We start from the raw sequence: 13,738 nt of genomic DNA, 5'->3' as shown, positions 1-13,738 counted from the left end.
GATGGTCCTGGCCGGATGCTGCTAATGACGATAATTACAGAAAGGCCTGAAATTAGGGATTTTGACTGAGTTGGTTGTTAGCACAGTTAGAGCAAGTTATACAAACACTTTAATTGTACAGGGAAATTGTGTCCAATGGATGATGGAAAAGCTACAAAAGCACTCAAGAAATTCATAGCAGGAGGTGGCTAATAATAAAAAACCAGCATCACCAAGACTCCTTGAGTCTTGGCCTCATCCTCTGGCCAAGGTATAGTTGTCATAATCAGCCGAATTCCTACTTTACATATTTTTGCAGTCTGCAGTGAGTATACATAAGCAACTTCAAAAATTCTATCAGGTAACTCCTACAGCTGATAAATACCTTTAGTGAAGTGGCTGGATACAAAACTATTCAAAAAAAAAATCAGTGGCCCTTCTATAAACAAATGACAAACCTGCTGAGAAAGAAATCAGGGAAACAATATTCTTCACATAGCCACAAATAATATCAAGTATCCTGGGGTAACTCCAACCAACAAGTGAAAGGCCCCTACAGTAAAACCTGTAAGTCTTTGAAAAAAGAAATTGAAGAAGATATCAGAAGATGGAAAGATCTGCCATCAGTAGGATTAACATAGGAAAACTGGTCATCTTTACCAATAGCAATCTACAGATTCAACACAATCCCCATCAAAATTCCAACAGACCTTGAAAGGGAAATACTCAACTTCATACAGAAAAACAAAAAACCCCAGATAGCTAAAGCAATCCTGTACAATAAAAGAACATCCAGAGGTATTACCATCCCTGATTCGAAGCTGTATTACAGAGATATAGTAATAAAAACCACAAGGTATTGGCATAAAAATAGACAGGTTGATCAATGGAATTGAATTGAAGACCCAGACGTAGGTCCATACACCTATGGACACCTGATTTTATGGGTGGACTGGGAGTTGGGGGGAAGGGAACAAGAGGGATCAGGCACGGGTGGGACGGAGGGAGGACTGGAATTGGGGGAAGACTGGGGGGGGGGGGGGTGACGTAGAAACCTAGTGCAGAAAATCCCTGGAATCCACAAGAGTTACCCTTGCAAGCCTCTTTGTAATAAGGAAAACAGAGCCCAAACTGGTCATCTTCTATAACCAGGCAAGGCTCCCAGAAGTGGGACTGGGACATAACCCAGCCTCAAAATCTTCGACCTACAATCTCTCCTGCCTGCAAGACACGTTGAGGTAATGGTGGCTGATGGCGCAGAACTAGTCTGATCCAACTGGAGGCCCAAGCCACAAGAGGGAGCCCATGCCTGGTTGGCCTGGATGTCCAGGAACCAGAGGCTGGACAGCCTAGAAACCCAAGATGGAACCAAACATTACTGGCTAAAAAAAAAAAAAAAAGTCAATGAAATGATTCCTGATGATATTCTGCTATATTCATGGATAATCACCTAGCCCAATTGTCATCAGAGGGGCATCATCCAGCAGCTGATGGGAGCAGATGCAGAGTCCCACAGCCAAACATTAGGTGGAACCAGGGGAACCCCACAGAAGAGGGAGAGGAATGATTGTAGGAGCCAGAGGGGTCAAAGACACCAGAACATGGCACACAGAATCAACTAAGCAGAGCTCAACAGGGCTCACAGAGACTGAAGCAACAATCACAGACCCTGTATGGTTCTGATCTAGATCCTCTGCATAGAAATTATGGCTGTGCCGGGCGGTGGTGGCGCACGCCTTTAATCCCAGCACTCGGGAGGCAGAGTCAGGCGGATCTCTGTGAGTTCGAGGCCAGCCTGGACTACCAAGTGAGTTCCAGGAAAGGCGCAAAGCTACACAGAGAAACCCTGTCTCAAAAAAAAAAAAAAAAAAAAAAAAAAAAAAAAAGAAGTTATGGCTGTATAACTTGGTGTTCCTATGGGACTCCTAACAATGGGAGTGGAGGGTGTCTCTGACTCTTTTTGTTTGACTTGGGACCCTTTTCCTCCTACTGAAGTCCCATCCAGCCTTGATAGGAGGGTTTGTGACTAGTCTTGTTATAATTTGTTTTGCCACATTCAGTTGATATCCCTGGGAGGCCTGCTTTTTTTTTTTTTTCCTTCCAAGACAGTATTTCTTTGTGTGCCCCTGGCTGTCCTAGAACTCGATTTGTAGACCAGGCTGGCCTCAAACTCACAAATATCTGCCTGCCTCTGCCTCTTAAGTGCTGGAATTAAAGGCATATACCACTACCACCTCGGTGTGCTCTTTTTTTTAAGGACATGGAGGAGAAATTGATCTGGGGGAGAGGGGAGGTTGGGGGCAGGACTAAGAGGAGAGGGAGAGGTGGTGGTCAGGATGTAATGTATAAGAGAATAATAAAAAAATTAAAAGATAAAAAAGAAAATTCTGATTCCTCATAACAACATGCTTTTACTAATAGCCTAATAATTAATAATAATAATAATAATAAAACAGCTGTTTCATTTGCTTTGAGAATTGACAGCTTTACAGTATAACATAAATTTTGCATAAGTTAAGCCTGTAATAATTAAACCCTATAGATAGAACCAAGTCATTATGGAACAGTTGAGCTAAATAGTTATAAAAGTGAATTAAAATAAGACTTTGAAAGAAAACAGCAGCCATTCTTACAAAGTTCCACCAGAGGGCAATAAACTTATATTTGATTTCATCTTTCTAGGTTCCCATAGTTACAAGATTTTGTGATAACATCAAGCTTACATGGATCAAAATATTGCCTATTAATCCTTTGAATTTGTATAAATGTACTCTCATAGACTCTATGAGAAAAGCTTATTAATATGATCTTTCCCATTTTATGTTCTTCAACTAAATGCAATGAATCAGAAACATGAATAAACCTCAGTATGTACTTGGTCATTCATAATAGATGAATTAGGCATGAAGTAATATAGCTTATACCTAAACCATTATAACTGAGATAACCTAGCTCCTTTAATGTTTAGCAATATTCCTCCAAAATATTGCTGGAAGCAATTGTGTTCAAAAGTAAAATCATGATGACAATATAGTTCATCAGTAACAAAAGTACAAAACATGCTTCTACCATCTAAGAAAGCCCAAACACAGGTGAGCACAATCCTGTCAGTACTTGTAGACACATTGTGAATTTTCTATTAATTTCACTTCACTTAGTTTTAAGTGAAAGAGTTTTTAAAGGTAGATATAAAATATACTAACTTAAAGCAACTGAGGCACGATCCTGAAAGGCATTGTTCTCACCTTCCTTAAAGGACTGTGGGAGGTAGAACCCAGCTGTTGTTCTTAGATTCTCGTGCCTAGTAGAGCCCACAAAAGGGGCTCATAGCTCCCTCCTGGGACTCACAACACTGTCCATTTGGGAAACTGGGAAGCAAATTAAAAAGCAGTGAGCACAATGCTCACATTGTGACGGGGGCTGAGATTCTAAGAGAAAGAGAGAGACAGGAAAAGGTTTCTTATATTTTCACTCTTCCTTCCAACACACATTTGCTGTTATAAATGTCAGCAAGGTCAAACATAATATCCCTAGCCTACAGCCATCCTGTGTTGAGATTAGTTACACTGCTTTTACAATGAAAATGATTTCAACATTTCTTTCATCTGGTAAGAAAATCAAGGCCTGAATAATAAGCAAAGATGCCATGTCTTTAATAATCTCTCTTTACTCAAGGAACATATGCAAAACAAATATGCATTTATTTATCATAAGCAGCAAATAGAAGCTTTGCATTAAGCAGGCACACATCCTCACTCCTCTGGTCATTCACTTACCCTGGCAGCTTCTCTCTAACATACCTCTCCCCAGAGCTTGGCCAGCGCTGTCACTTGGGCCACTAGCCAGACTCTCCACCCCTTCTCATTCCATTGCCACTGTAGATTTAAGATCTAAGATCCACTGGAAGATTCTCTCAAAGCACGCCACAGGGCCCACTCCACCTGCTGCACGTGACACACCTTCGGAGCTCTCATGCTCTCTCTACTGTCCTCCAGTGCCAATCCTCAGCTTAGACTTGGCCCTGGTGTGGGTTTTTTTCCTTTCTCAAATAAAACAAATATACTTAAATATACCTATCATATTCCACAAGATGAAGCCAGGCTACATTTGCCCTGCACACTACACTGAGGTCTCAGGACTCACACATGCTAAAATTGCCTTAACATTTCTAGTGCCTGGTACAGAGCAGATTCATAGTAACAGTTTATTAGACGGAAAAGGCTACATTTCCAACTCATGACAAAAAGGATATCTACCAACGAAACATAAAAGTAATTAAGTCTTAGCTCACTCTGTGCAAACAAAGTAAAATAAGCCAGAAGGAATGGAGCAATTCGGTCTAAACAGAATGCTTGGGGTTGGACTGGTAGTTTTCAAGAGGCCAGAAAACAAATAGAAAATGGCCCTGTGGGTATCACCATCATGGACAGGATGGAGAGAGGTGTATTCCCATGTTCACCATCAACAAGCATTCTGTGATGTGAAGGTCATGAGAAAGGAAGCAAGGAAGGACAAACTTGTCTTCCGAGCTCCATGAGCGTGGGTGTACCCTCCCACGGCTGCTGTGAGCTATGTGGGTTCCTGCTGTAAACAGAGCTTCTGAGGTCATCTGCAGCCTTTGTCTTTGTGCAAAGAGCCATGAATTTTCATCTGCTAGAATTTCTATCATTTCAGGAAAATATAAAAATTCAAATCAAGAACGAGTGGAGGACTGAATTGGTTTTGAGGGACTAATCATCCCCAGAAACAGAAAACCAAGTTACCCAAGCCACTCCTGTCTGGATCTAGATGAAACTAGAAAAAGTCTCCAAGTATCACTGTATGGCAGCATAATGTAAAAGCCTCTGGCTTCTGAAACTCTAAGATTTTACTAGTACATCCTGAAACTCTAAATTTTACTAGTACATTAAACGTAAAGGAAAGTTATTGAAATAGCAAATGTATAAATAACTTATGTGGCACTTACTGGAGTCCATGGCATGTGGACAGGGCAACAAATGAGCCAGGGTTTCCTCGGATCTGGCCCTGGTAGTAACAGTGTTCTCCTCCCTGGAAACAGAAAGAGAGGGCATGAGCCTGGCCAGCCCGGGACACTCTGCCATGTCGCTTACACAGAAGCATTCTCACGCGGGACTTCCATATACTCTGCAGTGTTTAATTACCCAGATCAGCATTACCCAGTCAACTCCAACAGAATTATTCATAAATGTGCCTACTGAGCAGATGCCAAATGAAAAGGCAGGAGAACAAAGATGGACTTCGCTTTGCTTTCATGCAGGTGTTACAGCAGTCAAGCTCTGAGATAAGTGTGTGGCCCATGCACTGGGATAGGTTTAATAAGCTCTCTCCCAGGTCAGAGAGATTCAGTTCTGAGCAACACTGCAGTGGTCATTTAACATTCAGCTTAGCAAAAGGAGGCTGGAATCATCTGAGAGTCACTGGATTGCTGTGATATAGGAAAACATCTGTTTTTGTGGTGTTCATATCCAGTTTATATTGTTCTTTCTCCAATTTGGAACTGCCTTCTTTCTAACAGTCTTCAGGTAGTTTAAAGTGGTTTCCTCTGCAACTGGACACATCAACTGAATTCAACTAAGGAACTCATTTCTTTAAACATGACTGGAAAGGAAACAGTACACAGATGATCTGGCATCCTATGATGCTGTCTTTAAATACTTGATATTGAGAGAATGGTCCACAGAGCACAGCACCATGGAGCCTCTTAGAAATACAGAACCCTGGCTGCAGCAGACCGACCGCATCAGAGTCTGCATTTTAACACCGTCTGTGGGTGATTTATGTGCACATAAAAGTTTGAAAACTCTGCTCTAAATCACCTTTTATTTATTCATTTATTTATTCGGTAGCAGAAAGCCTGTCATTAAATTGATATTCTGAGATTTTAAAAAAAAAAGAGTGAATAGGAAGGATGGATGGAATGAGTAGACAAAGTAGAAATGTTACCCGCGTGAGTCTACCTTAAGGACTAAGTTTATTTAAAATACCCAGAGCTTGACGAGTAAACAAGGAACAATAAGAAGGCACAGGAGGCAATGGGACTAAAGGCCTGATGCCACTACTCCTGAGATAATTTCATAGTAGCTGGGAACACTCTGATTTGGAGAGTCCCAGTAAAATGGCAGCGCACAGTCCCTGACCCTCCTGTTGGCCAGGGCAACCGCATTTTGTGAACTCCTCCATTTTGGCTGAACTGTGACAATTCCAGTAATTTGCCTTCTAGAAGAAAATTAACTTGTTCCCCTAGATTCTTGACTGCCCTGCCCAATGAACCCCAAGTAATATTAAGATGTTACTGATCACCTTAACATTCTATAACCCCCAGCAATGGCCAACTTCAGGCCAGAAAGAAAACTTTCCAACCACCTTCCTGACCTCCTCTTTCTGGCCTATAGTTAATTACCCAGCTTGTAAGTGGTATGCCTACTCATCTTATCCTTATTCAGGTCTCAGTTAAGGATTCATGTGGTGAGTCTTCATGGGTTTAGCTTCTAATATTATGAAAAACAATCTCACAGCAAACTCCGTGATCCTCTGGCTCTTAAAATCTTCCCACAATGTTCCCTGAGCCTTAGGCGCAGGAGTGTTTTGTAGATGTATCAGTTGGAACTGGGCTCCACCACTGTGCTTTCTGAAAGGCTATAACTTTTAAGACTCAAGGCTGTCTGTCCACCCTCGAAGTTGCCAAGTAGAGAAGCAAACTTTAGATGACTACAAATCCCGTATTCTTTTCTCAACACTACTTATGAGTTGGATCCAGAATTGTGATTTGTGCACTCCAAGTCTAAGTTTTCTCCTAGACTGATTTATTTCACATTTTTTCTCTTATTCTACTCTATTACTTCTCGGGACAGAATACAAATATTCTCCATTGGGCTATAAGAATGGTGAACTGTCCATATATTCCATTTCAAATGTTTAAGCAAACACATGATTCGGATAGTTCTTATTTTCTGGACACATCTGGTTATACCCGAAATCAGAACACTAGTTTCATTCATATGGACCATACAAAAAAAGGTCAACAGTCAATGAGGTGGCCTGGACACGGACAGAGAGAGAAAGTTCTTTGTAAAGTGTTGTTTTCAACTCCACAGTAATCAACCCAAACACAGATTTTTTTTTTCCTCAGAGGTCTCAGAAGTCAACAATAAGACATGAAGAGAGAAAAAAGCAGGAAGATGATAACAATAATTATGGTTTCAGATTAGAAAAGAGTAGAAGTCAGCAACTACTGTGTGAGGAGATGTGCCAGTAGAATAAGCCACAAGAAATATTTTATAAGTTTTTAAAGGTTTTTAAATACCCACTCTGGAAACATGTCATTGTATAATTATAAGGAAGTCAAATGGTTCATTTTTTTAAAGAATATCCCCCTACTACATTGGAGGAGAGTTAGATGATTAGATAATTGAAAACAATCTTCCATTAATTTCCAATTCAGAAAATAATAGGAGTCTATCAAAAAACAGCATATGATCAGAGCCGGTCTGTACAAAAGCCTAACATTGCAAATGCTTCCCAGCACTCGGGAGGCAGAGGCCGGCGGATCTCTGTGAGTTCGAGGCCAGCCTGGGCTACCAAGTGAGTTCCAGGAAAGGCGCAAAGCTACACAGAGAAACCCTGTCTCTAAAAACCAAAAAAAAAACATTGCAAATGCTGAGAGGAACGCAGTGTGGCTGACGCATTATTGAATGTTTCCATGACTCTGGAAAGAGGAGCACAAACCTCCTCAGCCTGGGCTATTACAGTTGAATAAGGCCCTTATTGGTAGCATATGTAACACTTCCAAATAATGGTAAGAACTCATTTTAGCATTATAAATTTCTCAGATGCTATTTAGCATAAATCAACAATTATTCAAACGAAGAAGCGGGGGAGGCAGGAGAGGTGGCTCTGTGGCTAAGAACACTAGCTGCTCTAGCAGAAGACCTGGGTTCAATTCCCAGCACCCATGTGGTTACAAGCATCTGTAGCCCTGGTTCCAGGGGATCTGGTGCCCTCTTCTTGACACTACAAGCACCACATGCACATGATGCACAAACATACACAAAATACCCATAAACATAAAAGTAAATAAGCAAATAAATAAATGAGGAAGTAAGGAAGTTCATTTTCCTTCAAAATGTCTGATAATATCTATTATTCCAAACCAGAGACTTTAATGTTAATGAAGCATTTTAATTCATTTATACTCTATTACTAACACAAATGACCAAATACTTTTATATTTTACGGAGTATTCTGTCTGTTATTTTTAAATGACATACATTTAGGATAAAAGTGCTAAGAATTTATGTAACACGAATTGCTAAACAGACTTATTAATAAAAAACCCAGAGCCAGATATTGGGGTGAAAGCTGAAAGATCAGAGGAATAGAAGAACAAGTCAGCCATAAGTTCTTACCACTAGGAAATCCTCAGCCCAAGAGTGCTACTTCCTGTATACTCACACCTTAAATACCTTTCTGTGCCCTGCCATCTCACTTCCTCTTTCTGCCCAGCTATATTACTTCCTGTCTGTCTGTACATACCTACAGACCTCTATGGTTAACTAGCGCTGGGATTAAAGGTGTGTGCTATCATGCCTGGTTCTTTTTCCAATGTGACCTTGAACTCACAGAGATCCAGATGAATCTCTGCCTCCTGAAATGCTAAATTAAAGGTGTGTGCTACCACTGCCTGACCTCTATGTTTAATAAAGTGGCTGGCTTTGTCCTCTGATCCCAAGTCAAGCTTTATTTGTTAGAGCACAAATAAAATATTACCACAAATTTATACTCTTTATGGTAAAGAGCAAAATTGCATCCCTTATGTACACTGTGCAAGTCATACCACCAAAAACAAATAGCTTTTTTGAAATAGTTTGTGTACCATATTAGGAATATGCTATGTGTATACAGAATATTTATATAAGGATTAAATTCTAATATCAATCCTAAAAGAAATGCTATGATCCCTATACTGCTTATAAAATACACGTTTTTCTCTTATATTTGAATGTTAACTTTTAAGCTTTCAATATATGTGCTACAATCCAAATAATCACAGAAGTTAGGTACCTAGTAAGGGACCAGAGAGGAAGAGAGGGTCTTCCAAGGACGGGGAAATAGAACACAGGTTATGAAGAGATATAGGAGAAACTAGAATAGGAGAGATAAGGGGAAGGAGATGGGAGAGCAGGATAAAGGAGGGAATATGGGGAGGGACACCTAAAACCATATGGAAACCTCCTCCTGTAGAAGTTCCCTAAAATATGTGGAGAGGAATTTAATTGAGTCATCATATAATGGGAAGACAATGTCCCAACTAGATACCTTATGCCACCAAGTAAAACTTCCAGTGCAAAAAAAAAAAAAAAAAAAAAAAAAAAAAAGGTTTATATCTTGCTGAGTTTCTGGGCAAAAGAGTCCCATATACTCTCCCTGAACATCACAGGCTATGGCCAATGCTGCTGGTTACAACCTGATGGTAAGGCCCTGTGGCTGGAGCCCACATTTATTTATGCCATCAAACATGGAGAAGTTGAGCTGGTGCCCAACTAGAAGCATAACCCCTGCTGACTAGCATTTGGCACTGGGAGGCACTTTGCATGCTACCAGAGAAGAATAATCATTAATATCACTCAGCTAACTGCAAACACTGTGACCTGTAACAGGAAACAACCTACAAGATATACTGGTGCAAGAACGGCACAAGTGTTAGGGGGTTAACCAACCACTTCCTCATAGGATTAAAGACCTGCTCCATGAGGTGAAACGCATACCTGACACTGCTAACATGGCTAAAAACCTGACAGTAGATACGTCATAGGCCTAGGGGAAAACCTTCTATTATTCTGCAATAAAATGGCCCCTAAAGACATATTGTTGTACCCATAGATTGGTGCATCACTCAACTAGAAGCTTCTTCTTGCAGCATATCATGATTAACAAAGAGATGCACAACTATATAATATGCAGATTGAAAGACTTTGGATTACTCAGTCCTAAATGGGATATCTTCACCAAACCTCTCCTCTCAAGGCTCAGGGATCTAAGCAGAAGAGGCAACAAAAGGATTGTAAGAGCCAGAGGTAATAGATACCTTCCAGACACAACAGGACTTATGCACCTAAGAACTCACAGAGACTGTGGCAGGGTTCATAAGCCCTGCACAGGTTCAAGCCAGAAGGGGACCCAGCACTGAGAGGGGAAGTGAACACAAAGTGCTACCCCTGACTAAGAGGCTATTTGTAATTGATGATACCTGCTATCAGTGGTAAACTCCATTTTTTTTTTTTTAAACAATGGACCATCCTTGGGTGTATCAACCACACTCCAGGCAGGCGCCACGTCCGAGAGTAGCAGGCCAACACAAAGTGAACTCCATGGTTTTTTTCTTTTGTGTGTGTGGGAGGGGGAGGGGGTTTTCTTATTTTTTTGTCTTACTAGTTTTTTTGCTTGTTTTGATTTCAGTTTTTGTGTTTTGTGGGGTTTTTTTTTCAAAGGAGAGAGGAAGAACATGAAGTTGGGTGGGGAGGAGGTGGGGAGGAAATGGGAGGAGTTGAGGTAGGAGAAAACATGATCAAATTATACTGCATGAAAAAAATTTTAAATAAAACAAACAAAAAATCCTTTTCAATACACAAGTGGTTTTATATTATTTACAACATTCTGCCTGATTTCTTTTTCCCTTAAAACAATCTTGACATCTTCCTATATCAACACTCATTCTTTCAATGATGGCATGATGTCCCACTGTGGGATGAAAAATAATTCATGACAGGCCTGTCCGAACACACAGTTGGATAAATTTTTGCTATCATAAACAATGATGCAGCAAACACTCTTTTCATGTATTTATATGAACTTGTGACAGTCTATACATAGGGTTAATAAACATTGACCCAGTCAGCCAAACAGCAAGTGCATTTTAAATTTCAATAAATTAGAGACAAATATAACTATACTTCTATACATTTGTATCTATGTTATACTATACATTGCAGTTGAACATAAGAAACTGCATTCTACTTAAAGTTATGTGTTTTGTATCAGCAAGATGGCATGGGGAGGAGGCATGGGCTGCCTAACCTGAGGACCAGAGTTTAATCCCCAGGACCCACAAGGTAGGAGGAGAGAACCAACTCCTAGAAGTTGCCCTCTCACACACACACACACACACACACACACACACACACACACACACACACACACACAATTAGAATCCTATGTTTCAATAACACCCACTGACTAACATCAACTTTCTCAAATCTAACCAGGTGTAAAGTTTCTCCAGACCTTCCTATGACTTTAAGGAGCCAGCTGCTGGGGAAGTAGGTATCACATATCATACATAATAACCTAAGGCAGATGCTGAAGAAAAGGAGAAAAGGCAGCGTATCCTCACAGAGATGGGCTCTACGTCTGGCTGCCAGTCATAATGCCTTTTCCTTCCTGTCATTTTGTTCAAGAAATAAATCCATTGTGCTTGAATCTTTCTTCACACTGCTTGACACAATAACACAGTCATAATAGTGCAGATGTTAATTTAACTAATTAGATAGTACTATTTAAAGAAGACCCCCCACCTTTGGGTCTATTTACTGGTTTATTTGGATAAAAAAAAACTTCCTGAATATTTTTATTCTAGGAAATTCAAAACAATCACTTATTTATAAAATTCAAAGTCACACAAGTACTTTTATTAGTCAGCCCACAAGATCTCAAAAGAAAAATATAATTCATTATAAACAAGATGAGATGGTAACACAAAAGGAAGTCACACAGCCTGGATTATAAAATGACGAAAACTCACAGTAGGAAACCCACAGGAGCACAGCATCAAGATCACAGCCATTTGCCCCCTGGATCCTCCAATGGAAATTCAGTAACTTCTCCCCCTTCCATAGGGGCCAGAGTCACACTCACCAAAAGCCTTTTCAGACTCCCTGCTTCTCCTATTTCCCCTCCTTTCCTAGATATTGTAATTTTTAAATCTGCACTTTATCTTCTCTTCCTGTATTCCTGTTTCTGTCTTATTTGGTCAGGCAGACCATGCCTCTTTCAGATTAGCAGATTCCTGATGTACATTCATATTCCCAAGCATTCTTTTAAAGAGAGACATCTTGTGAACCTCAGCTTGCTCATCAGTAAAACAGGCAACATAGCTACTTACGATGCCTCACCAGGGGATATGGGGGATTCCATACTGAAAAACACAAAGTCCATATGTGTGTGCATGTGTGTAGGGGGAGGGAGAGATGAAAGGAGGCAAGAAAAGAGAGAGAGGTCGCATTTCCTGAGTGAGTGATGCTACAGTGTCCCCTGAGCTAGGAGTCTCATTCTTTGTTATGACTAATTCAAAAGTCAGATGTGCACTGGGAAGCTCAGCACTTAGCAGAGCAGAGGCACAAGGGTTGGAAATTTCAGGCCAGCTGCAACTATATAGAAAAGTCCAGTATCAAAATGAGACAGAGAGAGAGAGAAAGGGAGGGAGGGAGGGAAGAAAAGAAGGAGAGAGAGACAGACACAGAGAGAGAACTGTTTGGAGTGAGGATTTTGAAAATATTTTTATTACTTTTTGGTCCTAGGGACTGGACTCAGGACTTTGTATATGCTACATCTTTGTTCTGTACTAGTTTTATATTTATTGATGAGACTGGGACCATGTAGCAATCATCTATGAAGGAGGGCTAATATCCAAAATGTATGAAGAGCTCAAAAAACTAGATATCAAGAAAACAAAGAACCCAATTAAAAAGTGGGGTACAGATCTAAACAGAGAATTCTTAATCGAAGAAACTCAAATGGCTGAGAAACAAATGTTCAACATCCTTACTCATCAGGGAAATGCAAATCAAAACTACTTTGAGATTTCATCTTATACCCTTCAGAATGGCAAAGATCGATTTTAAAAAATGACAGTGAGGTCATGCTGGTGAGGAAATGGAGTAAGGTAACACTCATTGTGCTGGGAGTGCAAGCTTGTACAGCCACTGTGGGTCATGCGGCTGATTCCCAGGTGCAATCGGTCTAGATGGGTATCGGTCTAACTCAAGATCCAGCTTTACCCCTCTTGGGCATATACCTAAAGGACACTTCATCCTACCACAGAGACACTTGCTCAAACATGTTCATTGCTGCTCCATTCATAATAGACAGACACTGAAAACAACTTAGATGTCCCCCAACATATGAATGGATAGAGAAAATGTGCATTTACACAGTGGGATGTTACTCAGCCATTAAAAAAAATCATGAAATTTGCAGGTAAATGGATGAAACTAGGAAAAAAAATCATCCTGAGTGAGGTAAACTAGACCCAGAAAGACAAATATGGTATTTATCCACTTACAAGTGGATATTAGCTGTTAAGTTAATGATAACCAAGCTACAATCTGTAGACCCCCAGAGGTTAGGTATAGAGTAAGGGACTAGAGGTGGACAAATAGATCTCCCTAGGAGATGGAAATAGAATAGATAGTTATGGATGGATGTGGGGGGACTGGAATGGGAGGATCAAGTAAAGAGAAAGCTAGAAGAGGAGGGAAGGGGAGGGAACACGGGAAGAAGCAATTAAAATTCAGAGCCATTTGAGGTGTGTTATAAAAACCTAATACAAGAGAAGCTTCTTGAAAAATATAGATATATGATAGGGATCTAAATGAAATTGCCAAATAATGGGGAGGCAGAGCCCCAACTGGACATCTGTAGTCACCAAATAAAGCTCCTAGTACCAGAACTGGGTTATATATAA

At 40.3% G+C, this 13,738-nt stretch overlaps 1 protein-coding gene across 16 annotated transcripts in view; it reads right to left on the bottom strand.

Annotated features, from left to right (window-relative positions):
- Nucleotides 1-13,738, bottom strand: part of Adam22 (ADAM metallopeptidase domain 22) — a 228,123-nt gene that overhangs the window by 83,666 nt on the left and 130,719 nt on the right. For all 16 annotated transcript variants that reach the window (XM_052720751.1, XM_052720752.1, XM_052720755.1 and 13 more), the window contains exon 5: nt 4,946-5,028. In XM_052720751.1, the coding sequence (XP_052576711.1) occupies nt 4,946-5,028 (83 nt within the window). The remainder of the gene's footprint in view (nt 1-4,945; nt 5,029-13,738) is intronic.

Source organism: Peromyscus californicus, unplaced genomic scaffold, assembly GCF_007827085.1.
Source record: "Peromyscus californicus insignis strain IS unplaced genomic scaffold, ASM782708v3 Scaffold_6__1_contigs__length_162567912, whole genome shotgun sequence".
In the NCBI taxonomy this organism is placed as follows: domain Eukaryota; kingdom Metazoa; phylum Chordata; class Mammalia; order Rodentia; family Cricetidae; genus Peromyscus; species Peromyscus californicus.
The sequence above is the reverse complement of the archived record's forward strand: the minus strand, read 5'-3'. Positions and strand labels throughout refer to the sequence as shown.